Below are 27,967 nucleotides of genomic sequence, written 5' to 3'. Positions count from 1 at the left end.
CCAGAGCTTTTGGGTAGCCTTCCAGAGCTTCTGGGGAAGCCTTCCAGAGCTTCTGGGGAAGCCTTCCAGAGCTTCTGGGGAAGCCTTCCAGAGCTTCTGGGAAGCCTTCCAGAGCTTCTGGGAAGCCTTCCAGAGCTTCTGGGGAAGCCTTCCAGAGCTTCTGGGAAGCCTTCCAGAGCTTCTGGGAAGCCTTCCAGAGCTTCTGGGGAAGCCTTCCAGAGCTTCTGGGAAGCCTTCCAGAGCTTCTGGGAAGCCTTCCAGAGCTTCTGGGAAGCCTTCCAGAGCTTCTGGGAAGCCTTCCAGAGCTTCTGGGGAAGCCTTCCATAGCTTCTGGGGAAGCCTTCCAGAGCTTCTGGGAAGCCTTCCTGAGATTCTGGGGAAGCCTTCCTGAGATTCTGGGAAGCCTTTCAGACCTTCTGGGAAGCCTTTCAGAGCTTCTGGTGAAGCCTTCTAGAGCTTCTGGGGAAGCGTTCCAGAGCTCTGGAAGGCTTCCCCAGAAGCTCTGGAAGGCTTCCAGAGTTTAGTTCATAGGAATTTCTTTCGCATTTTAATTGAACGAATCCACCAGCTGGTTTACATTTTTTTGTGTAATTTTTCGTTTTTATTATTCTACTTAAAAAATTATAATTTGTTTTAATTCAGTATAAGTGTGTTACTTTATTATATTTTGTTTTTTTTTTTAAATTCTGTTTCACTTGCTGGTATGCTCGTGAATGCATATCTCTTCTTCAACTCCTTGAGTCGAGCTTTGCGGTTTCAACGTCAAATTTTGGGTTTCGTAGGGTACTGGGTCATGTCTGTTTGTTCTTAATGTTCGTTCGAATGATCTGCCAACACGGATGACCAGTATTGGATCATTTATATTCATCCTTTTCACGAACGGAGGAATGTAGGGTAACCGATCTACAGACGGGTTTCACGGATACCGTCATCTTATCTACTATCCATAGCTGAACGTGTCGGTTTGCGGTTTGATGAGTTTATTATTTTATTTTTCCTTTCGGTATTGTTAGTTGAATTAGGAGCTCCCTTTTTTGTTAATATTGATTCGTAGTTTGGCAATCAATTATTGATTTTGTTCGTGGATGTGTACATCGAAAAGGGATGGGTTGAAGGGTGTGATTTTTATCTGGCAAGTTCAGCAGGATTTTACTAACAATGTTCGTTTCTAGTTTAAAGTTTTTCATTTTTGGTCTTGAGTCTTTTCCAATTAATTGGTATCCATTCTCTATAAAATAATGTCTGCTTTTCACATAGCAACTAGCCACTGTTTATCTAATAATATCCATTTCGTTTTGAAATTCACAGTTCTCCGTACGAATGACAGCTGCACCTCGTTCCAATTTGTTAATAACTCTTAAGTGAATTCAGTTATTTTAATTTTCTTAGTTTGTAATCAACATTCAACAGTATTCTTGTATGGTTTATTTGTGTATGTGTGTCATGTTCCATTTTTTTTTTCATTCGTACGAGTTATCTCAAGGTTTTTTCCATAAGTAATCTGATCGTTTTAATTTGTGGTTCACGGTTTATGTGAACTTATGGATTTGTTAAGTGTACTATGTTTCAAATATGTTTATGCTTTCCATTTCACTACTATTTTTTACTGTTCCCGTTGTTCACGAGGAGAACTATTCGAAACTCTGGTTTATACTAATCTGTCGCACCGAAAGGCAACTGATGTTAAAGTTCTAAGTTGTTTTTTTTTCTCATAGCTCAATGAATAAGAGTTCGGTGTTTCTTTGGAACTTTTTGAACAAATTTATATCGAGAAAAAGATAGTACGGAGTTTTCTGGAAGATTTCTTTTTGAACGATCGCGATGCGATCTTACTTTTATTCGTTACAAATAAAATTAAAAACGGTCTCACCTGAACTACAGACTTTATTTTAGTGTACAGCTCACGCTAATCTATTTTTTTTCTTTATTGCACAATCGAACGATTTCCTCGTGGTTCCTTTCGGTTAAATTGTGTCCATTTTCGTCAGACCTCCTCCATTTTATGTTTTACGTTTATGTTTGACCTTCCCTTCTAAATTGCACGTACTCCGGCCTCTTTTATGCGGTCGAGTGATCAACGGTTGAAAATTGCATACACTGAAACAAAGTATACTTGTTGATCTACATTATTTTCAGTGCATTTTTGCAAATCAAACCTCAAGTTGTATACAAGTAAAACATCATATTTTGCGGTAGAGCGAACACAGTGGAAATGTTGTTATTTACAGATTTATTCAGTTTCAAGTGAAATGCGACTTAACTGATGAGATCATATTAGGTTGAGGAAAAGTTGAGAGGTTTCTATTGATACACATTTTACATACGTTTTCCGACAATGTAGGGGAATTGTTATACAATATACACGATATAGAGTTAAAACTATAGTCAAAACAGTGAGCGTATTGTGTTTTTAAATCACGTGGTTTTTGCTAAAACTTGCAACTAAAATAATGGATGGATTTTTGTGTCAGTGTGTGAGTGTTTTAGCTGTTCTTCCTTAACATGTGATTTAGCTCCAAAACAAGACATGAGGAGCAAAGTACTTTTCAAGTAGAGTGTTTCGAGTGGAGATTCATTTTATTTACATATTTGCTTCTGTGTAAATAAATTATGAGATAAGGTATTTTCTAAAATTTCGACTATTGGAAAAGGAAACGAATTAATAGACTGATGGTCGAGTAACCATGTTTTATCAGGAATTTTGCAAGCGCTATTGAGTTTCTTAAGTTTGTTTACAGTAGTTAGAAAGAAATTTTGAATCATTAATCCTTCTCAGCAAGAGACTTTCTTTTGTATTCGAAGAGATAGATATTAGAATTATGAGCTGAAATCCCGGAACTGTTTGAATAATGTAGACCAAGTTGCCATTAATTGCTACGAATTGGATAGTTTCATATTTTAACTAGCAAGACAGAGTAAATACCGCAACAAATTCGGATTTTGTTCAAAACTATTTTAATTGAAATGATAAAGTAATTTGTTACCCAAATCTAATTTGAATTAAGCTTTCTTTCGTATATAATCGACCATGTTGGAAAGAAGCAATGCAATTTGCTAAAATGTCGTGGAAGGAACTGTTCAGGCTTCACAAATTGCGGTTAACTGTACACAGTCAACTGTCACTCGTTGGGCTTAGAGCTTAGCTTAGGATCTATATAGTGAAAGATTTTCGCTAACTGGGCTAAGATTTCATCATTTCAATCTGCGAATACAATAGAAATTCAGAGCTGCCAACTATGAGAAAAATTATTTTCTAACTCATGACGTCGTAATTTGACGTTGAGCTGTGTTTTTATTTAACTTGCGGGTATCGATTCGAATCGTAGGCCAACTAAAGATAGCCCAATGACTGTTTTCTGTTGGGCGCCATATGTAACATTCAATAATGTCATCAAAATACGCCAAATAAGTCAGTATATATCAGTGTAGTTCAAAAGGTATTAGCGCCGGCAAAATGTCTAAAAAAATAATAGTTTGACTCAATCATTTAGAGATTTGCGTTTCCGTTATAAGTTCTGAGATGTCCAATAGATTCGATAATTTATTCTCATTAAATTCTGATCCTTTGCTGTTATATGACTTCGTTCCGTAAGCCCGCAGTACACTCTTTGTCTAATCGTCAAATATTTGCAAAGTATATCCAGACATCAAGCAGACTGATGCGATATCAACATGGATATCGGAAAGATTAGACAAACATGTGCCATTATGACAAAGAGTATACTGATATCTGTACATTCCTGATATGTATCAATATTACCTAAAGGAATGCGCGAGCGTTAATGGCATTGGCTAAACATTCTGAGACGATTTCTATTATGAGGCCCTTTATGCAGCACGAAGAGAAGTTTTTGTTACGTTGCCTAAGTTCAAAGTATAAAAATTAAAAAAATAACTTATAGAAATGTTTTCAACCATTGCACCACTTTTGTTTCATTAGCATTTTTCATTTACTCAATGACATGTTTTTATCGGTGACGTTAATTTCTTTCGCAACCATGTTTTGTTTTCTGCTTTTTTTCACCATCTTCATCGAACTTATTTCCTTATGCAATTTCTGTCATTTTTGTTTCGCTAACCACTAAAATCAAACATTAACATTCACTTACTCACTATACAAAGTTTTTGTTTGTTGTTGAAAACCGCGGCTAGTTTGTTTGTTAATTTCATTTTTCAGTTAATGTAGGTTTCCTTCAAAACATCACCCATCCATTTCACCTGCCAGCAGCTTACGTCTTCGTTTTGTATTTAGTACGGTCGATTTTTGTTTTTCATGTTATTGAAAGTACTTTTTATTTGTATGAATAAGTACGAACTAAAAGCCTAATTATTCTGAAGTGAAATCATTGAAATGGCCGCTTAAAAAAGCAGATGGATTATTTCAACAGTAGGCAGTTCCGCATTAGCTAACACGTATAAAAAGCTATCGTTTGAATTTACACAATTGCTTATGGTCGAAATTCGACTACATAAAATTCAATTTTCATAGGGTTCGAGACTATACTGGAGATTAAGGCGCTGTTTTGATTTTCTATAGCATATCTAGCAGTTGTTCTCGATGACAAACAAATAGATGCAGAGATAAACATGAATTCTCCACACACAATAATAGAAGTTTAAAAGTGGACTCATTGTGTATCAACGATATTAATAATCGCCGAATAATCCGGTTTATCCAAATAGAAAGAAACCGAAAGCATGCGCTTCCTCAATCTCATTGTTTAGTAAAGCTCGTCTTCTACCACTAGGGTCGCTAGTGTTTCAAAATCAAAGATGAACCACATTCCCGGCAAGATGCCTATCTGTTTTGTGTAGTGGTTCTAGGTTCGAAATGTTTTTTTTAGTGGCCATTTTGATGATTCAATGATCCTAAGTCTTAACTCTAAAAAAACTAGAATAAAATCACGGCATACGAAAAACAAGGCAGGTTCATCGCGTATGTAAACATTCAGTTTGAATGTAAACATGTGACGTCACTGCTATCTTCGCACATGCTTGACCGAGACGATGCTCTACGGTCCCAGCATGCTTACTTTTGTTCTCCAACATGTGGCGATAAAATATGCGTCATATTTGAAGTGTCATTGTTCTTAAGAGCCTACCTTGTTTTCTGTATACCGTGGAATAAAATATTGTGGTTGTCCAGCAACATCTGGAGTACTTAGTTATTATGGCATCATGACTTTGCAGTCTAACATTTTGAAAGCAAATTCTTGAACCCGAAGCCTTGGGTAGTCACCTTTAGTCCTCTAAGCTAAGTATATGAAAGGTTTGCAACAATGCTTGGGTTTAGGAAATCGTTCATCAAAGTGTTCGATTACAAAACCATGCACGCCCTAATTGTTAAGAATTCCAGAACCGTTTTTGTATGAACTCAACAGATTTTCGTTTCAATTGTATTTCAAATAAATTGGCAACCATCGTCGTTAACAAAGATGTCAGATGAAACAGGTGAATAATCAAAAATGTTTAGTAGTAAAACTAATCAATAAAACATAAAAAATTAAAAATAAACCGAATCGAAAAAAATCACATTCTCGAACCCACGGCCTTCATTAAATAGTATATCTCAATTTGAGAGCCTGTTTCAAGTTGATGATTGATTTTTCTGAGTAATCCTAACTTCATAAATTTCGTCTAATATTAATATAATTTACTTCGAATCACATTTTTTGCTGGGTTCATCCTCTTCACATTTCGGTAAACACCCATTTCTTTTGCCCCTACGTTTGACTTTAAATTTTTGGAGGAGTTTAGGATACGGACTGGAAATTATGGACTTTCGTCTCTTAAATTCACATTCGATCCCGTTCGACAGCTCTCGGGAAAACTTTTAACGAGTCTAAACTTTTTTTTTGTTTTGTTTTGTGGATTTACTACTCTATAATTCGGGAATCACTACAGTATTTCTTATAAGGATCGTTAACAAAACAAAAATGGTTTCTGTTATTCCCTTGCTACATGTGTGGTGTGGGTGTGTGTTATGTGTCGTGTTTGGTTACTCAACTTCAATGTGAATTACTGAACTACTCTGACTGTCTGACCCCCATGAGACCGTTTATTTCGCATTCGTTGGTTCGAGAACTCCCAAGCCCAGTTTGTATTGTTCTGCTTTTCAACTATTGTTTCTGTCGTGATGATGGGTGCTACGGTTTAGACCACTGGAACCGCTTACCAAATTGAGTATCGGTTCGTTTCATTATGACTGCTGCGCTATGGTGGGTATAGTGATGCTATGAGTTACAGTTGTAGTAGGCTGAGCGCTCTCGTTGAATCATGCGGCTGGGCGCTACACTCCGGCCATGCTGGCCCGCACTCGCGTACCGTTCCCATTCAGACAACACTGGTCAGCTCTTGGAGGGTCGTCTGGTGCTGGTACTTCTGCTGTTGGCCGGCAATCGACAGCCGGACAACAACCTCTCGGGGATGACGACTGCTGCTGTTGCTGCGTCAAGCCGCACCGCACGGTAGGTTTCCGTTAGAGTTCGAACTGGACGAGTTCATACCGCAGGCCTTCAGTTCGGTGAAGATCTCGGTGAAGAAGCCCGGCTCCGCGTTGATCCGCAGCATGTTGGAGGACAATCGGTTCACGATCAGAAGACACCTGGAAAAAAGGATGGATAAGTTGTATCATAGAGTATTTAGATATTAGGAGAAATGTCAACGTAGGCTTTGTAAAATAAAATCAACCAAATTTATTTGAAAATCCTATCGAGTCTACTCACCGATCCCAGAATTTGTCCTTCGAATCTTCCACTAGGAACGGTTTCAGTGGGTAGCTAATCTCGTTGCCCATGTACGAGTAGGACAGATAGAGACAGGTAAGTACCGCTGCCTGCAGTTCTACTTCCTTTGTCTCCTCGCCGTCCACCAGCTCCCGGACCAGCATGTACACGAACACCACATTGGCCGGGTTGATGAAAGCTACGTCCTGCAAAACAAGGGAAATAATATGATATTAGTCAGTTGCCCAAAAAAAATGCAAGGTTTTCAATTTTATTTTAGTAGCGACTATTAGGCGAACTTTTCAATTCAACTGAACAATTGAAGCTTTATCTAAAAAAACAACTAATAAGTCATATGACAGAGTTCTCTTTGTCGAGTCCTTTAAAATAAAAATGACAAGCAGATGATATCTCTGAGGTTTAACACCCCAGTATAAGGACTCGGAGCATCTTTTACGCAATTGTCCGGCAATTTTTTAAAAGAGATTACAGTCATTCATCAGAGGGTTGATAGAACCCTTTGAAGTTTGTAGAACAAAACCGAATATGGTACTAGTACGATTCATCAGAACCATATTACTACATTAGGAAAAGGCTGTTGGTTAAGGCGATGTGATTACTCTACATCAGCGGTTCTCAACCTGGGGTACATGTACCCCTGGGTACCTTCGCTGGTCTCTGGGGGTACCTGAGACAAAAATGCGTAATGGCAGATTTTGCATTAAAATTGCAAAAAATACTAATTTTAGAAACATTCTTTGAATAGGCTTATTTTTTTTAACTTATCTTTATTTCAAGGCTCAAGCGCCAGAAGGCATTACGGAGCCGTTATTTTATTGATTTTACAATCATGATTGTCATCTTAATGTATAATATTAGTCTTGGGGAGCCGAAAGACTCGCGGCTTGGTCGAGGTTAAGGAGTACAAGAAAAAAAATATGGATGGGATGGGGCCTAGGTGGTGATGTTGTGGCACGTTCATTGCTGATTGACGAGACAGGGATAAACTGTAATGATACAAACAAACGATTTTTCGAGCGAAGCGGGTGGGAACAAGGTGGACATGGCCTTACAAGAGACAGGGGGTTCAGACAAAGACATTGATTCGTTTTAAGAAATTATACACAAGGACCATGTAGTCTAGATCAAGCTTACCCAACACATCTCTGAGGTCTTCCTTTTCTGGTTTCCCTCGGGCCCGGAGGGATGCACATAAATCGGACCTGGCAACATCGTATTTAGGACAGCTCCAGACAACGTGGTTGATGTCTTGGTAACCTGCACCGCAGTCGCATCGATTGCTGTCGGCGAGCCCTATTCGATAGGAGTGTGCGTTTAAAGAGTAGTGATTGGACATTATGCGACACATTACCTTGATAAAGTCTCGACTAATTGCCAATCCCTTGAACCAAGGTTTCTTCGATACATGTGGGAAAATAGAATGTAATCATCTACCCAAATCTCCTTCATCCCATTTTCGTTGCCAACTGACCAAAGCGTGATGACGAGCAATTGTGAAAAAATCGTTAAAGGCGATTTTGCGCTCATAAATATCGCCTTCCATAGCGCCCACCTTGGCAAGTGAGTCCGCTTTCTCGTTACCCGGAATCGAGCAATGTGAAGGGACCCATACTAAGGTGATAGTGTAAAAACGATTCGAGATAGCACTCAATATGGTTCGTATTTCACTCAGGAAATACGGTGAGTGCTGCACTGGCCTCATTGAACGAATAGCCTCTAAAGAACTGAGACTGTCCGTAAAAATGAAATATTTATCAGAGGGAAGAGAGGCGATTCGCTTTAATGCATAATATATAGCCGCTAACTCAGCGATATATACGGAACAAGGGTTTTGAAGTTTATGAGCGGCGCTATGAAGATTGTTAAAGACACCGAAACCAGTGGATTCATTTGTTTTTGACCCGTCGGTGAAAAACCTTTTATTACAACTAACATGACCGTACTTGCTTGCAAAAATTGGTGGTATGCACTCCGATCGGTGTGGATCTGGTATTCCATGGATCTCTTGTTTCATGATCAGATCAAAAACTACAGTAGAACTGGAAGAGTCCAGGAAGCAACCACGATTGGAAACATTCAAAGAAGGACCAATTTCTAGGTTCATGTAGCAGTAGTACACTGTCAAAAATTTTGATTGGAAGTTTCGTTCGATTAGCTTCTCAAAATTCTCAATAACCAATGGGTTTAAAACCTCACACCGCACAATGGGGAAATCCGATTTCAAAGGTGGAAAAAATTGATAACTTTCTTCACGAACAACTTACAAAAGAGATCAAGAGCTTATTCGAAAGGGAATTTTCCAAAGAATTCAGTGAGTGCTGTTTCATGGACGTGGAACGCTTCTGTATGTAGTTATTGAGCACGTTTTGCCCTAATGCCCCATATATCGCGAGCTTCCAAACTATTTGTCATTTTATCTTTAAGACATTGTTCTAAAATTGTGTTTATCTCTTCACTGTGGATCCACAGAAGGGCACTAAATATATTTTGTTGGTAAAAGTTGGATATATAAGGGATTGTGAGGTCAAATAGGCATCAAAGTGCATTTTATGTGCAATTTTCATGTATTCTGTAATGAATAGTAATATTTACAGATGAGTGATGATATTATTCTCTCAATTGACAAATGTTTGCCGAACAAAAATTAATAAAATAAATCGTTTCACAAATGTTTTATTTGGTTATTTATTGAGTAAAAAACGATTTTTAAAAACTTTTGAATAGCACCGATGTCAAACATTTCCAAACCATACCCGATGTCACAACTAGACAAGAATAGTCATATGTTATGAGTCTTGATGTGATCATAGATAGGAGGTGATGGGAGATACTCTTTTTTCTTACCTTTTTGCCAAAATTCCCCTATGAAATAATATAGCTCAATGATTCTCAGCAAGGAAATGATGTAGTAATGTTAATTTAATTGATATTTTCCAATGATATAATGAAAATAACAAATAATCATATAATTCATTAAAAATATTGAATTATAAAGGATTTAGGGGTCATACAGCTCATTTAATGTAACTTTTTATACAAAATAGGATAACTTTTCTCACGAGCGACTCACAGATGAGGTTAAGGGCTTATTCAAAAGCGGATTTTCCAAGAAATTCAGCGAGTGATGTTTTATAGACATGAGACACTTCACGTCATGAGAGAAGAATATTTCCTATCTATTCCTATCTATTATCACATCGACCAATATATTGAAACTTATCTAGTTGTGCAAACGGGTATGGTTTGGGAATGATTGTCATCGGTACTATACAGAAGCGTTTAAAAAATCGGGTTTTACCCAACAAATCACAAAACAAAACACTTGCGAAATGATTTACTTCATTAGAAATTGTTTCGCAAACATTTATCAACATCTGTAGAACATTTTGGGAGAATAGTAATATTCTTATTATTTTTTACAGAATACATGAAAAATTCACGTAAAGTGCAATTTAATACTTACTTGACCCCAAAATCCCTTAAATTTCCATCTTTTACCAACAAAGCATGTATAGTGCTTTTCTATGGATCTATAATGAAGAGGAGAACACATCTTTAGTACAATACTTGGAAGATAAAAGCACGAAAAATATGATAAACTGTGATGTATGGGACATTAGGGCAAAACGAGCTTAATAACTACATACAGAAGTGTCTCACGTCTATAAAACATCTCTTATGGGGGTCCCGTAGCGTAGTTGGCTACACGTTCGCCTTACAAGCGAATGGTCATGGGTTCGATTCCCAGCCCCTCCACCAAACCCTCGTCAGTCGCCAGATCCGCAGCCCATACGGTGGCGTTTGGGGTACGCGCCTTACCGTCACGGCTGCATGATGACGACTGACAACTTGTTCTTCTCGGAGGCATTCCTCCAACGTTACCCGGATTAATGGCAACCGAACAATGCAACGATCATTGAATACACGACATGGACAAACGGACACAATGGACTCACGATGAGATGGACTGGCAACGACAATAATAATGGTAATGGAAATCTAAAAATAGATTCTGTGTGGATTCTGTAGAGCAGAATACCACAGTAGATCTCGGCACAGTAGCGGTCAAGTAACACAGGGCACCTAACAAATAAATAAATAAACAAAAAAAATAAAACATCTCTAACTGAATTTCTTTGAAAATTCCCTTTCGAATAAGCCCTTAATCTTCTATGTGCGTCGTCCGTGAAAAATGTTATCCTATTTTGAATAAAAAATTACATTAAATGAGTTGTATGACCCCTAAATTCCCTATAATTCCATATTTTTAATGAATTATATGATTATTTGTTATTTTTATTATTATTTTATTATCATTGGAAAATATAAATTAAATTAACATTACTACATCATTTCCTTGCTCAGAATCATTGAGCTATACTATTTCATAGGGGAATTTGGGCAAAAAGGTAAGAAAAAAGGGTATCTCCCATCACCTCCTATCTATGGTCACATCAAGACTCATGACATATGACTATTCTTGTCTAGTTGTGCTATCGGGTATGGTTTGGAAATGTTTGGCATCGGTGCTATTCGAATCTTTTTAAGAATCGTTTTTTACTCAATAAATAACCAAATAAAACATTTGTGACACGATTTATTTCATTAATTTTTGTTCGGCAAACATTTGTCAATATCTGTTCAACACTTTGAGACAATAATATCATCACTTATCTGTAAATATTACTATTCATTACAGAATACATGAAAATTGCACATAAAATGCACTTTGATGCCTATTTGACCCCAAAATCCCTTAAATTTCCAACTTTTACCAACAAAATATATTTAGTGCCCTTGTGTGGATCCACAGTGAAGAGATAAACACAATTTTAGAACAATGTCTTAAAGATAAAATGACAAATAGTTTGGAAACTCGCGATATATGGGGCATGAGGGTAAAACGAGCTCAATAACTACATACAGAAGCGTTCCACGTCCATGAAACAGCACTCACTGAATTCTCTGGACAATTCTCTTTCGAATAAGCTCTTGATCTCTTCTGTAAGTTGTTCGTGAAGAAAGTTATCAATTTTTTCCACCTTTGAAATCGGATTTCCCCATTGTGCACCGGATGAGGAACCTGAACGACAATTCCACGAAACGATCTGATAAAGGAAGTACTCCCGCAAGTACCTCTAGACTCATTGTATGGGTCGAGTTCATACAACCCAACGCGATACGGAGACAACGACACTGGATACGTTGGAGTTTTAACAGGTGCGTTTGCGCGACGGATTGGGAACAAAAACTACCATATTCGATAACCGACAGAATCGTTGTACGATAAAGCTTTATCAGATCTTCCGGGTGGGCTCTCAACCATGTTCCGGTTACAGTCCGCATGAAGTTGATTCGTTGTTGGCATTTCTGATACAGATGTCTAATGTGCTTTCCTCAGGTGCCTTTCCAGTCGAACCAGACCCCTAAATATTTATGTGAAATGCATTGAGCGATTTTCTTACTCTCAAGGTGAAGCTCTAATTTTGCCATCTTATGCTTCCTAGAAAAGACAATCAGCTCAGTTTTCTCCGGAGAGAATTCGATACCTAGCCGAATAGCCCAAGTAGACAAATTGTCTAAAGTATCTTGCAATGGTCCTTGCAGATCGTCCGCCGCTGTTCCTGTACAGGAGACGACGGCGTCATCCGCAAGCTGTCTAAGCGTGCAATTTTCCATGAGACATCCATCGATATCTCTGACGTAAAAGTTGTAAAGAAGGGGGCTTAAGCATGAGCCCTGGGGGAGACCCATGTAACTAATTCTTGAAGTTGTCGAGTTTCCATGAGAAAAGCTTTTGAATAGGCTTAATTGTATTTGAAATTGAAAACAACTAATGCTCTCTTTATTCAGCCTATTCCGTTCAGTTGACGTGTATGCTTTCTGTTATACCCTACTTTATGTCATAACCAAGTGGGCTTCGTGCTCATGCGGTCATGCGGATCTGCTGTGTTATGTAAATGTTCTATCCGTTTTCTAAATGCTTGGTGTTGAGTGCTCAATATGTATGTTAGGGTGGCTCAAATTAGTATGGGAAAAACTTTTTTCAATTTTTTTGATGGGCCGCCCTCTTATTCGGTTCTATTTGATGCCCTGATGCTCTGGACAAAATTTCAGCCAAATAAGTCAACGTTTGGGCGGTGCTAAACTCGCTGGAAGTTTATATGCAAAAATGTATGTAGAAACATCCAAAAACAGTGAAATGCAGTTGGACGGCACAACTTACGATGAAGAACTATGATACTCATTCAGATCTTGAAGAATTTGATACAGAATGTTATGCAGCAAACCGCGAGAAGATTAGAGTTTGCCCGGCTAAGTTATTTGCATTTCTCTGAAGTGGGGTTTGAGCAAATTTCATTTCTTTTACTTTTGAAAAGAAATAAATTCACTCCTACAACACTCCAGTAAAATGCCAATATCTTTGCCTAATAAACTCTAATCTTCTCGCGGTTTTCAGCATAACATTCTGTATTTAATTCTACAAGAAATGAATGAGTATCATTGTTTTTGATCGTAAATTGTGCCGTCCAACTGCAAATCACTGTTTGTGGATGTTTCTGCATACATTTTTGCATATAAACTACCAACGAGTTTAGCACCGCCCAAACGTTGACCGATTTGGCTGAAATTTTGTCCAGAGCATCAGGGCATCAAATAGAGCCAAATAAGAGGGCTCAAAAAATTGAAAAAGTGTTTTTTGAGCCACCCTAAAGTATGTATGTACTAGTTGACCCGGCAGACGTTGTCCTGCATAGTAGGCGAGAATGTGCATTTCGAACTGCCCATGCAAAGTTCGCGCAGGAATCACAATTTTAGTTATTCACGGTTTGCTCAACTTTACTCGTAATTTTCCCATTAGGAAATATCATATAAACCCGTCGGAAACTATAACGAATGTTTCTGCTGAAGAAATGACAAAAATCCATCCAGCCGTTTTCGAGTTATGCGGATACGAACACAGACCATTTCATTTTTATATATAAGATTTCATTTCTCAAAAAAAATGTTATGCATTTGGTCTGGTTTCATGCCTAACGTTCGTATGCCTAACTGGGTATACATAGCATCCTAAATAGTTTGAATGACGAGCACAACGGCCATACCAAAACCCAAGGTCAAAATCAATTACGCCCTTTTGAAAAAAGTTCATTAAATTGAGTGAAAAATAATCGAAAATTGATTTCAATTGACATAGTTATTATGTACAGTTGAACTGCGTTAGTGGGAAGTGGCCTGGATGTGATTGCTATCACATCTCAAAATAAAACGCGAACGTAAACGTAATTAACTAGACTTTACTGCGACACACGACTGTACGGATTAAAGGTTACATTTGAAATCTCTTAAAACAATGACAACAACATTAATTGATATCCGGTTTATACTTTTAACGTCTATCGTGTGACAGCCTTCAGCTCAGCGAGCAAGCGACGAACGCGTTATGTCCCGAGGACCATGTTCCCAGCGCTTCAGTTTCCGTTGTCGCAACATCTCCCCTTTTAGAACTGCTGATACGGATAAAACCTCGCTAGTGGTCTTCTTGTTCGGGAAGAGCGGCGAGGTATTGCGGGCTGTACGGTCGGTGTGCTAGCTGCAGCCGACTCAAAACTTGAAGAGGTGGTAGTTGAGGACGAAGACGAGACAGGTCCGAGCTAATTGCCGGACTAACAGGTGGTGATAACGATGGAGTTCGAATCACGTCGCTTGAATTTGATCTGGACGCAGATACTTCGTTGCTCACTCTAATCGAATGTTGTAGGTCACAAATATTGAGAAGCAAATCCAGTTGGCATTGCTTCGATCCAGGCGAGACGCTATTTCCAGAATCTTGATCAAATATTCCGCTGCGCTGCTGGTTGAGATGCGATAGTTGTACACGCTGTGATTTAACAGGTTCGGATGATTTCTGGCCATTTCGAGAAAGAACTCACGGCGAGCAAATAGTAGTCACCGTTGATAGGACCGGCGTAGTCTACATGGACACGTTGCCAAGGACGAATGGACTTGGGCTATGGCACAGGTACAGCTGAAGCGGGGGATGCTTTTACAAAATCGACAATCTCTGTATCAAGTGACGGCCAATATACGTAACTTTGAACCAATGATTTCATCTGCTGAATTTCGGGGTATCCCCGGTGCAGCTCGTCGAGGCATTGCTTGCGTAAGGGAGACGGAATAACAAACCTTTCACCGAAGAGGATGCAGCCTTGCATCGTAGATAACGACTCACGACGGTTATGGAAACGAAGAAGTTCTGGATCGGCATCACTGACCAGGGATTTCGGCCAGCCATCCTGGATATACCGGTAGATTTGAACTGCCGCTAACCGCAAGTCGAGCACATCTGTATATGGAGCCCCATATATAGATGTGCTCGACTTGCGGTTAGCGGCAGTGAACGCATTAAAAGTATTGCATACTACTGACCTAATATCACACTCCACTGTAACAGATGCGATTACGAAGTCTTCGTCTAGCTTCACGTGGCGGCTGATGAGACGGGAAAAAAATATCCGCGTTTCCGAATTTTTCGGTGGGCACGTATTGCATATTGAAATCGTAAGAGAGTAGCGTTAAGGCCCATCGTTGGCAGTGTATACTGGGATACCCTTTTTGCTACCGAAGATTCGCAGTAACGGTTGGTGGTCAGTCTAGAGCAGGAACTTGCGACCGGAAATCATGCGGTGGAATTTGGTTACCGCATAGATGATGGCTAATCCTTCTCGGTCAATCTGGCTGTAGTTGCGTTCGGCGGCTGCCTAGGCTCTTGAGGCATGCTGAACAACTTTAATAGATCCATCGGGGAAGCAATGACTAATTGTCGCTCCCATTCCGACTGACGAAGCATCAGCCGAAACTATTATATCCAGTTTTGGATTGTAATGGGTCAAAAGCAAATCGGATGATAAAATAGTCTTAAATTCGTCGAAAGCTTGCTGACACTGAGACGAACACAAAAATTTCGGTTATGTTTTCAGTAGATCATCCAGTGGGCTACGAAGGGCACGCATATTCGGTACAAGATATCCGCAATAGTTTACGGCTCCGAGAATCGACCGAACTTCCGAAACATTTGAGGTTGCTGGCATTAGTTTGATGGCCTCTACTTTCGCCGGATCTGGACGAATACCATGTTGATCGAGCATGTGTGCGAGGTACTTGATCTGCTTACGTCCAAACGAGCACTTCTCCAAACGGACAGTAAATCCAAATTCTAGCAGGCGTTGAAAAAGCGCGTTTAAGTTATGCCAATGCTCTTCCTCGTTTTCGCCTCCGACGATTAGGTCATCGATATAACCGCAAGTCTGTTTGAGCCCAGCTAACAGTGGCGACTCGGGTACGCGAATTTTGTTTCGTTTGTTTACGCGGAGTGAACAGAAAAAGAACTCAAAATCGCACCTCCCACGCGGAAAAAGCGCAAGCTTTCATCTCCGGCCCAGGACGATTTCACGATGCGAAATGAGGATAACCATCCTCCGGCACCATTGCACAATGGTCCCAGAGTCGAATCTAACAGACAAAAATGTTTGCGCCAAAACTATTAGTTTTAGATATATAGTGTCTTTGGGAAAAAAATTAGGGTGGTACCTATATTTCAGAAGTTCATAATATCAACTTTTTAATTTTTCGGTAAAGACTTGTGCAATGTTCCACAAAGTTGTAGAGCAACTAATTTTGAGCAACTTTGCCGAAGAAACCATTTTTCTATCTCTTATAGTTCACAAGTTATGAGCTTTTCAATAAATACGTTAGGGCGGTCCCTTAAAATCGGTATTCTTCACATAACTTTTTATACATTCATTTCTCGCATAAACTTTGTTCCGAGCACTTTTAGAACTTTTGAAGACGCACATTTTTGTTAAAGAACCATGGATCTATCTCTTGTAACAAAAAAGTTATTCGAGTTTTTGTATGAAAAACATGTTTTTTTCATAAGCGTATATTTCATAATGGAGCAAACCGATTTTCAATCTATTGGTTCTATTCGAAAGCTCACACTTTTCTGCGTTTATGGTGGAAAAACTGAGAGAGCGTTTTTGCTTGAAGCGTTTTATTTCATTTTGAAAAAAATATGTTTTTAATCGAAAAACGGCTACAACTTGATAAATAAACGAGATACGTCCATGGGTCTTCAACAAAAAGATGTGAACGCAGTTCTAAATGTGGTCCATACAAAGTATCCCTCAAAAATCAATACATAAAAATATATTTATAAAAAACGGTTTTCGTAAGGAAATAAACGTTAGTTAGATCAAAGTAGGCTGGTCGACAGAGCGTATGATTTTTTTTACGTTATTGTGCCTTGCAACAAAAATTACAACTTTCGTGATAATTTTCCAAAGCTCTCATAGATGTGAAAAATATCTCCGCAGTACAAATAGCACGTGCTATCCAAGCATTCACCGCTAGGATGCACAACGTGGCGGCCAAATGTGAAGATTTGATTTTAACGTAATAGTAATAGAAAAATTTCAGTAGCTGGTCATCTTCGCTTTCTCCCACTGGCGATACCGAAAAAAATCTAATCAAAACAAGATAGGCTTGTAACAAAGGCTATACTTCAAAAGTGACGTACTTTAAACGCTACATATCCAACAGAAAACCAAGCTACTACCATTAATATGCATAGTAGCCTGATTTTCTGTTTGATGTATAGCATGGGACACAAAAGACATGGCAGTCTCAACGCGTATGTAAACATTCAGTATGAATGAACCGGTGAACCGAGAAAATGCGCTCTCTAGTTCAGCCTACTTTGATCTAACTAACGTTTATTTCCTTACGAAAACCGTTTTTTTAAATATATTTTTATGTATTGCTTTTGAGGGATACTTTGTATGGACCACATTTAGAACTTCTAAAGACACATCTTTTTGTTGAAGACCCATGGACCTATCTCGTTTATTTATCAAGTTATAGCCGTTTTTCGATTAAAAACATATTTTTTCAAAATGAAATAAAACGCTTTAAACAAAAAACGCTCTCTCAGTTTTCCCACCATAAACGCAGAAAAGTGTAAGCTTTCGAATAGAACCAATAGATTGGAAATCGGTTTGCTCCATTTTGAAATATACGCATATGAAAAAAACATGTTTTTCATACAAAAACTCGAATAACTTTTTTGTTATAAGAGATAGATCCATGGTTCTTTAACAAAAATGTTCGACTTCAAAAGTCCTAAAAGTGCACAGAACAAAGTTCATGCGAGAAATGAATCTATAAAAAGTTATGTGAACTTTGTTGTTATAAGAGATAGATCCATGGTTCTTTAACAAAATGTTCGACTTCAAAAGTCCTAAAAGTGCGCAGAACAAAGTTCATGTGAGAAATGAATCTATAAAAGTTATGTGAAGAATACCGATTTTTAGGGACCGCCCTAACGTATTTATTAAGAAGCTCATAACTTGTGAACCATAAGTGATAGAAAATGGTTTCTTCGTTGCTCAAAATTGATTGCTCTACAACTTTGTGGAACATTGCTCAAGTCTTTACCGAAAAATTAAAAAGTTGATATTATGAACTTCTGAAATATAGATACCACCCTAATTTCACTACACGGAAACCAAATCGTCCAAAAATATTAATTTTTTTCCCAAAGACACTATATATCTAAAACTAATAGTTTTGGCGCAAACTTTTTGTCTCGCTAGATTCGACTCTGGGACCATTGTGCATTGGCCACAGATGCACTCATTCTGCAGGTGCTGAAGCAGCTTCTCGTAACAACAACTCGTAACTAACGAATTCCTCCACAACCGGCAGCAATCCAACGACAATTGTCGTCCAACTAACAATAAATTGATTTTTTATTTTGGTTCAGAACCATCCTTATAATTCTGGGACGCAGCCGCCGTTGCCTATAATGTTTCCCTAAATTCTGTTTTACTTGCCCCGACCTCTTGGCATCATTACTTGCAGTTCTCGTCATAGTACACTCCTCTAGTAATGGACAGCTTTCAAGCGTAGAATCTGAACAACAAGCAGTTGATCTCACACGGATTGTAAAAACATTCATGCTGAAGCCGGTTTTGAAATGAAAAACTAGATAACAAACTGCCTAAAATGGCAGAAGGAGTGCAAACAGAAATCTAATTGGGGATCTTGTGGATACCTATCACTGACTATTTCGCTTAAAAAGTTTCTCCAAGTTATGATCCTGAGCTATTAACAGGACAGCGAAAATAAATTAAGTGCTATTTTCTCAGAGTACTGAGAACCGAAAATAGTGTTCTTCATCTCGAAAACTGGCTTATTTAGCTGAAATTGTTGATTTTAATACAGTTATACATAAAAACCTTACAAAAACTGTATAAAATTTTGGCTTTAAAATTTCGGAAGATTTTAATACAACCATTGTATTTCAATCCCACATGTTTGTATTATTTTAATACAGCGACTGTATAATAAGTTTTCATTTCTTATATTGAAACCTTCAGAATTGTATATGCCAAGCTTGTATACAATAATTGTAAGATTTGTGTTTTGGGTGTACGTCTGTTGAAAACTCAAACGAGGTACAGATTCGTCGGTGGTACAGATGCACGTTTTCGTTGATACTAGCGAGAAAGGATTTGCTGCGGTTACCATCGACACAGCACTCGTAGGATGGAATACTCGTGTGGCGCCAATCAAATGCCTTTCTATCCCGCGTTCAGGGTTACAAGCCAGCGTAATCGATGTCAGATTTTCGTACAGCATAACTCAGTCCCTGTCAAAACATGTTACTCGACAATTTTTCTGGACAGATTCTACTGATGCCATTAGCTGGCTAGCACCCGATCATCAAAGATGTAGCCAGTTTGTGCTTTCAGAGTGGCTGAGATTCATAAGCCCCATAAGATAAAGGATCGTTGGCACGTTTGATTGTAAACTAAATACGGCTGAAAATGATTTGTACTAGATTGCTCAAAGAAATTCCTACTCTGATAAATTGGCAGTGTTATTTAACGTGCAAGGAAACGAAAACTCAAAAATAGAGATACCAAAAAGCAGTCAAATGTCTCATCTCATCAGTCCGTCCTTGAGTACGAATTTGGTGGATCTGATCGCTCTCTGTGTCGAAATTCCAAAATCCAACAGGCAAAATCAGATTTCTGAACAAAAAAGAATACGGACTTTATGACTCGAAACAGTTGGCCTTCAGTACCTCGCTTTATTGTTGAAGAAGCCAAAACTGAGCAAGGGCCGAGCTATTGAGAGTCGGGGTAATCCATTTCTCGAAAGGTACAATCGACGGAATCTCAATCTAAAGTAGTCTTTCGTCAGATTTGAAAAATATCTAAGTAAAAAACGAATGTTCCCATGGACATGGCGATTCATCCCAAAAAATCCTGCTTTAGGTGTCAGCATGGATCAACAAGCTGTTGTCGCTCACTAAATTAAAACTAAAAGAAAATTCTTTCTTTTCCTTAATTTAGCTGATCATTCATTCATTTATTTAGTTAACATCTAAACAGATAACACTGAATCAACAATTCGACGCCAGAATGCACGGTACGAGGCCGAATCTCTCCATCCTCGGATACGCCCCACGCTCGCCAAGTCGTTTTGCACCTGGTCTGCCCATCTCGCTCGCTGCGCTCCACGCCGTCTCGTACCTGCCGGATCGGAAGCGAACACCATCCTTGCAGGGTTGCTGTCCGGCATTCTTGCAACATGTCCTGCCCATCGTACCCTTCCGGCTTTAGCTACTTTCTGGATACTGGGTTCGCCGTAGAGTTGGGCGAGCTCATGGTTCATTCTTCGCCGCCACACACCGTCTTCTTGCACACCGCCAAAGATGGTCCTAAGCACCCGTCTCTCGAATACTCCGAGTGCTTGCAAGTCCTCCTCGAGCATTGTCCATGTTTCATGTCCGTAGAGGACAACCGGTCTTATAAGCGTCTTGTACATGACACATTTGGTGCGGTGGCGAATCTTTTTCGACCGCAGTTTCTTCTGGAGCCCGTAGTAGGTCCGACTTCCACAGATGATGCGCCTTCGTATTTCACGACTAACGTTGTTGTCAGCCGTTAGCAAGGATCCGAGGTAGACGAATTCCTCGACCACCTCGAAGGTATCCCCGTCTCGCATTCTCATAGAAAAGCTATTTATTATTCTTTTAATTTTATGTGTTAGGCCTTAGAATAATATAGCCTACACATGAACCATGTGTTAATTAAAACATATTTATAATCGTATATATTAGGGAAACATGTTAATGCAAGAGCACATCTTTCAGCAGCCATTTCACACAAATTTGAAGGAATCAACTCCTACATTGTTTTGGAAAATCCCTCGTAGCAATCTGGACCACAAAATCGTATATGTTTTTGTAGTTTGACATGGGAAATTCATATTACTAATCCTCTGACTTCTCCGCAGACAGATTTCATCTGCTACTTCCCCGAAAAACGCACGATGAAAATTACCACCACCCAAGAGTTCCACCACCAGCAGCAGTCAACCAGTCAGTGAAATGAAAACCACAGCTGGAAAGATGTTACCTGAACCATAGGTAATTTAATTGGGTGTTTTTTCGTCCTCCTGCATCCATCCACTTCGACATTTCGCTCCACAGCTAAATAGAGAGAATGAGTGTGAGTGGTCCTCCGATCTGCCCTATAATTAACCACCTGTCCACATTTCAGAGACCTCGACCAAGTTGGGCTACCCTAATTGGGTGGTTGGTTAAGTTCTGGGTTGGCAACGTACAGTAACTTGGGTTTCGTTATTTATAACATTACCCGGAAATGTGAGCTTTTGATGTGTTTCATGGTTTCATCTTGTCGGTGTGACCGTCTGGTAAAGCTGCTTCTATTACACGTAGCGTTCCTGGAAATTTTCGTACATTTAGCTGCGATGGGTGGTGACGCTACAAGCTTGTAAAATAAATAATTCATCACCGATGGCGATGAGTGTTTCGGCCATGCAGCCCATATGCTCCATTTGATGGGTGTCCGGTTTGGGGGTGGTCGGTGAAAGCACCGTTGATTTTCGATTGAAATGTGCGTCATTTGGTATTTATATGTCCTTGGAACTTCGCCCATTCAAAACGCATCAGCAGATTTTAATTGGTCGTTGGTAGAGAGACAGGACGAATCGAATTAGATAAATATAACCTGAGTGACATTTTAAGCTCCTACTAGATTCAGAATACATTTTAAAAAATTACCATTTAAACTGCGTAGCAGTTATGATCAAAAAGCTCGTTCCTCGTTAAAGTTGGTTATTGACTACCTTTTACAAATGAGTCAAAATCTTACAATATGGAAGTGATAATAAAGCAAAATTTCTTGATTCTGCTTCCCAATCTTTGCAGCATTCAAATGAGATTTTTAATGTCATATTTTAAATGTTTTATTTACTGTTATGGCATCCCAGAGCCTAGAACGTAATTAGAATTTCCAAGTAGTTGCTCGTCGTTTGGGCGGTCACAGAGAAAATGGTACCGTACAATGGAGTATAATTGAAAAATATAAATACATTTACTGATACTTGTGAACATAAGATCCCTCGCCCAAGCGTTAGAAGAAGCTGATCCTGCTTCTTGTCTTCTTGACTCAATTTCGGACCCATAACTCCTTTTCATGACAGTACGCTGTTTTACGGTTTCCCATTTTGCTGCTGCAGAAAGCTAATTGATCATAACAACACTAACGTGTTTGTGGCGGAGAACGGACAGCCGCACTAGGTATCTATTTGGTTCTTCCCGTATGCATGCATAAACATTTCAAAGAATGCCCGAGCTTGTCGCATAGAAGTGCATTTTTATTCGAATGCAGAACGACTTGACATTACGGGATACGTATGTCTCATGGAGGTGCTTTATGAAAAGATATTTATCATCCTATTTTTTATTTTCCACTCTCGTTCTGGTTTGCATTTTCCAGTTTTCCATTTTAATTTCGTGGAAGTGTGATCGAAATTGGTTCCAACTGGGCGTCGCCGCCGTCGACGAATTGGCAAACGAGCTTAAAAAACTGTTAGCATTGTTTAATGTGAATTCCTAGTCATTCAATGTGCCAACTAAATCAATTGGAATTGATTTTGCTTCACGACATAAATCTGTTAGAATCAAAATAGAAACACGCAACGTCGGCAGTTCGGTGTTAAAATGTGGTTCCGTCCGTTACGTTTCGAGAGTGGTCAACTAACCATGCATCCATCTGTCTATCCGAGTTGATTTGAGGCGTAGCCAAGGGATGTCACATCTCTCGAATATGTTCCATTCGAAATTGTTTCCAATCTGAATAAAACCCGCGACCATATGAGTGAAATGGCGTACTATTTTCTTAGATCTAAACACATCTAACTTTTTGAAATTTTGAAAGAATTTGCATTTATATGCAGAATAAATTTGGTTTTATAATCTGAGATTTTAGAAAACTTACTGCTCTTATGTGGAACATAACCCGCCAAAGCCGTACTTTCCTTTAGGACCTAGGTATATGATTTTTATTTCATTTTAGTCATTCTAGCTACGTCTAGGCTATGTCCTTTGTTGCATCATTTGCAAATGCCTGAATAAATAAGTAGCAGTATTCACGTGTTACCGATCCACCGGTTTCTGTTGTAGCAATTCACTTGAATTGAAAATAGCTCAACTCGAATTATAGGTTAGAAATACCTACAATTCACAGAAGGTAGTGTGGCATTTAAGCGGATTAGTAAGTAAAACGAGTCAAGTATCCTGCAACTCAATGAGCATTATTTATACCCATCAAGCCCACACATGTCCATAGAGCCTTTGGGTACAACTGGCAATTCAATCATACCTAAACCAGTTGTTCTATGTTCTCCCAACTGTTGCGGAGTCAACTACGTGCTGCATCACAACGACGTTTACTTACAGAATCGAGTATTGATCTACGAGACAGACGACATCATGCACGTGTCCCACAGGGATCAATTCTGCTGGATCCATTGCTGTGGAACGTGATGTGTGATGGCGTGCTGAGGTTGAAGCTCGCGCCCAGGAGTCAAGTTAGTGGAATCGCCGATGACGTAACCATGATCGTGTACGGAGAGTCCATCGAGGAGGTAGAATTGACTGCAGCCTATTCGATCAGTCTAGTTGAGGAATGGTTGCGCAGCAAGAAGCTACTGTTGGCGCATCATAAAACGGAGATGATAATCGTTCACAATCGGAGATCGGTGCAGAAGCCGACAATTAGAGTCAGTGACATCACCTCCAAAAGATCTCTTAAACAATTGGGGTTGATGCTCGACGATAAGTTGAGCTTCAAAAGTTATGCCAAATACGCCTGTAAGCGCGTGGCGACAACGATAGCGGAGCTATCGAGGATGATGGCGAACAGCTCTAGGGTATGCTTCAGCAAGTGTAGGCTGCTGGCAAGCTTGGCGGTTTCAATACTGTGGTACGGAGGTCCAGTCTGGGTGTCGGCGTTGAGCGCAAACTGCGACGCCCGAGTGCTGGAGAGTACTCATAAGCTAATGTGCCTGAAATTCGTCAGCGCATATCGCACCGTATTTCGCAAGGCGGCATATGTACTCGTGGACACGATACTTATTAAACTGGTGGTGAAGGAAGACGAGGAGTGTACCAGTAATGACCGAAGGCATATCAAGACAGCAACGGTAGCCAAATGGTAGAGGGAGTGGGATAACTCGACTAAGGGCAGTGGCCTAGTCCCAAGTGTGTCGGCATGGATTAGCAGACCTCATGTAGAGCTATAGCTATAACTTTGGCTTCACCCAGTTCTTAACTGTCCATGGATGCTTCAGGTGATACCTGTAGAGGTTCGGACATGCGGCTTTCCTCGGCTGTTCGCAAATCCCAAACGTGAAAGAAACGGCTGAGCACGTCCTGTTCACATGTCCCAGGTTCGAAACGGAGAGGAGTGCGATGTTGGAAGCATGCAAAATAGACACTACCACCTATAATATCGTCAGAAGAATGGTGTGCGGTTGCAAGAGTGATGCCCAGAATAGCCGACATCCTACAACTAAGTTGGCACACGAAGAAGCAGCAGGCCACCATTGCGGATAGCGGACCATGAGTACACCGCCGCCGCGGAAGATATATGTTGGTAATGAATGGGAATGCCAAGGCCAGCTACCAACGACGCAATTGTTGTCAGCTTGTGTCGAGCGCGTACCCGCAGAACTTGGCATCACAGCCGATTTCGGTGGTGCTCCCGCTTTCGGGGAACTTCTCACCGGAATAGGGTAGATCCGCCATCGGGGACTATCTTCGCGATCACGATCGAAGCGGGAGCTATGTAAATGGTTCAACGAATAAGGTGGAAACTGAATAGCTCAAGGGCATTGAAAATCGGTTATCAGAGTACCCACAGCCGGCGACCAGCTGAGTAGACCGTGGCGTGCGAATGCACCGGCTTCGGGTCATTAGGGCACCGTTGAACCGGAAATTATCTCCACCCGGAATTATTGGATCGACCTCAGCACTCTTCCGGTTACCCGTTGAGACGGGTCATCGTTCACGTTCGACGTTGGGGAACTCCTCTAAGTAGGATTGATCCACTGAAGGGGACTATTTCAGTAGTCAGCGACCAAGGCTGGATCTGAATGGCTCAACGGTTGAGCAAGAAGCCGAATGGCTCACTGCCAGGTGAAAGTAGTATTGGTAATGTAAAAGCCTTCCACGGATGCGAGTCGTCGGAATCGGGGGAGCTTCCATCGGCCGGAGACTTTCCGTTGGAGTAGGATAGATCCGCCGTTGGGATGACCTTGTAGATCAATTGATCTGAACTCCGGAATAGTTGATGCATGATATTGAATTGCAAGTTACACCCGAAGGCTCAATGGACATGTGTGGGCTAGATGGGTTGACGTCGTTGTAGTACAGTGCGTAGTTGACCTGGTAGACCAATCGATCTGAACTCCGCAACAGTTTGGAGGACTTAAGAGCGGAGCAGAATGGGTAGGTTTGCGTGCGTTTTGACAGTTTTCCCATGGCAAAACTGTCAAAACGCACGCAAACGTATCCATTCTGCTCAGCTCTTTAGAGCACATGGTTTAGGCTTGATTCAATTGCAAGTTATACCCATAGGCTTTATAGACGGACATATTTGGGCTTGATGATCTGACGGGAAAAAGTAACACTTCAGAGCTGCTGCGGATCGAGTATCAGTTGGAGACTGCTGATTCCGATGCAGCCATTTCCTCCGAACACGACATTCGGAACATGGAACTGCAAGTCATTGGGCTTCGCAGATTTCGATAGACTTTGACATTGTGATGCTGCAGGAAACTTGCTAAAAAGGATCTTCTGTTGAAGCCGTGGAACTACCAACGACATGGGAATTGGCTTTATAGTGCTGAGCAAGATGCACCTACGCGTTAACTTGGGTGGCACAGTAGAAGCACAGACAAACAGACATAACAGTTTCAGAAAAATCAGAAAAAATCAGAATTTGCATAAGGTTTTGGTCGGTACCTTGAATGCCTAATTTATCTTTCTGGTTTGCAACTTGAAAATATGAAAATTGAGCTACTGTGATGAAAAACATGCATATCTGACACAAAAAGTATCGTCTTGAACAAAACATGTTGATCACAAGATTTGAAGCGCCATTAGCAATCTTATACTCAATTGGCACTCAATTGACGCAAGGTGAAAATCAAAGGCCGTTTCATCAACTGCAGGAGCTTAGTAGTCGATATATATTATTCAATTGTGTCTAATTCAAGACAACATTTTCAAAACGGCTTATCTGCTTTTGTAAACAAACAAAGATACATACGACGACCAACGCCATCACCATTCACCTACCTGTTGATGGTGTTAGTTTACGCGGGAAAGCTATCAGATTCGCCAAATCGTCGTTTGAATCTTTGTTTACAAAAACAGATAAGTCGTTTTGAATTTTTTTTCTTGAATTCATAATTATTCTTATGTCAACCGCCAACGCATAGAGTCGTTTCTATAAATGGCGTCGATGGTCAAGAGAAATTTGAAGGAAATTACTGTACCAGAAAAAGAAGACGAAAACTCATAACAACAAGCTGTTGCAACTATTGAAACTGGAATTTTTATGTCACAATAAAAAAGATGGCATGGTTGATCCTCAGAGTGCTGAGTAAAACCAGGTTGATTTTATACGGCTGCGATCAAGTTAAACATGAATGTGAAATCTAGGGCGACTCCGAAGATTTCGCATAACCCAAACTTGAGTAATGAAATGTCAGTAGCGTTCTCAGAGAGTTGGTGAATACTACACGCTTAAAGTCATTCACACAATTTTGTGTTTCGTTCACACAAAACGGGCCTAACCTGGAACAACACATATTATGAGTAACTGCCATGTTACTCATTTTAGTGTAATTGACGGTGAACGATTTCCGATGAGTTCATTTCACACAGTGAGAGAGCGGTCGGAAAACGGACCTAACCTCAATTATATTTTTTCATGTAAATTGAAAACTATCGCAACATTTCCATTTGTTTCGATATGACCAAACTAAAGTGCGATGTTTATAGTCACATTTTAGTTGTATCGTATCGAAACATAACGAAAATCCACAGAAAAAGTCATTTTCGTTGCGGTGCATGCCGGACGCAACCGCCATCATGGCAGTCAAAATGGACTTGACAGTTCGAAGCAAAGTTTCTTACACATATTAAAATAATAAAAGACATTACACAGCGACTGTGCATGTCTTACACATAATTTTCACACAGATTGCTATTCTCTCGTGTCATCGTCGTCATGTGTGAAAATTATTCATGCGATGTGTAATTTACTTTAAGCGTGTAGGGCAGTACAGTATTTGCGGATCTGTCATGGCTGATCGTCTTCATTGATGATATTCTAATACCAGCCGAAGACATTCGCCGTCCTAGCCTTTTTTTAAAAGACATCCATCTCAGTTTTCTTCGGACTCCGGAGAACACAGCTTCAAGGCCCAAGTAAACAAATTGCCAAGATTATCTTGCAATGGTCTTTGCTGATCATCAGCGATAAAAATTGTAAAGATACATGCTAAAATATGAGCCCTGGAGAAACCCCTGTAGCTAATTCATGAAGTTGTCAAGTCACGATGATAAAATTCCTATGCTTTGTACAAATAGCTGTTCAAAATTGGCGAAAATGCTCTTACGTACAAATCATCTACAGACAAGATTTGTCGGACAAAACATCGACGCAGGCCGAATCAAAAGCCCCTTTAATGTTCAAAAACTCAGAGCCCAATTGCTCTTTTTGAGAGAAGGAAAGATGAGTTTCTGAAATAAGCTACGCATGGTAGTTGTT

General features: G+C 39.9%; 1 protein-coding gene across 2 annotated transcripts in view; it reads right to left on the bottom strand.

Annotated features, from left to right (window-relative positions):
• Nucleotides 1–684: 684 nt before the first annotated feature.
• Nucleotides 685–27,967, bottom strand: part of LOC134212879 (cyclin-dependent kinase 5 activator 1) — a 119,943-nt gene continuing 92,660 nt past the window's right edge. For both annotated transcript variants that reach the window (XM_062691148.1, XM_062691147.1), the window contains exons 4-5: nt 6,726–6,931; nt 685–6,604 (exon numbers count right to left, since the gene is read on the bottom strand). In XM_062691148.1, coding sequence (XP_062547132.1) covers nt 6,451–6,604; nt 6,726–6,931 — 360 coding nt within the window. In that variant the 3' untranslated portion in view covers nt 685–6,450. The remainder of the gene's footprint in view (nt 6,605–6,725; nt 6,932–27,967) is intronic.

This window comes from Armigeres subalbatus, chromosome 2 (genome assembly GCF_024139115.2).
Source record: "Armigeres subalbatus isolate Guangzhou_Male chromosome 2, GZ_Asu_2, whole genome shotgun sequence".
Lineage (NCBI taxonomy): Eukaryota > Metazoa > Arthropoda > Insecta > Diptera > Culicidae > Armigeres > Armigeres subalbatus.
This window is presented reverse-complemented; position numbering and strand designations above follow the sequence as displayed.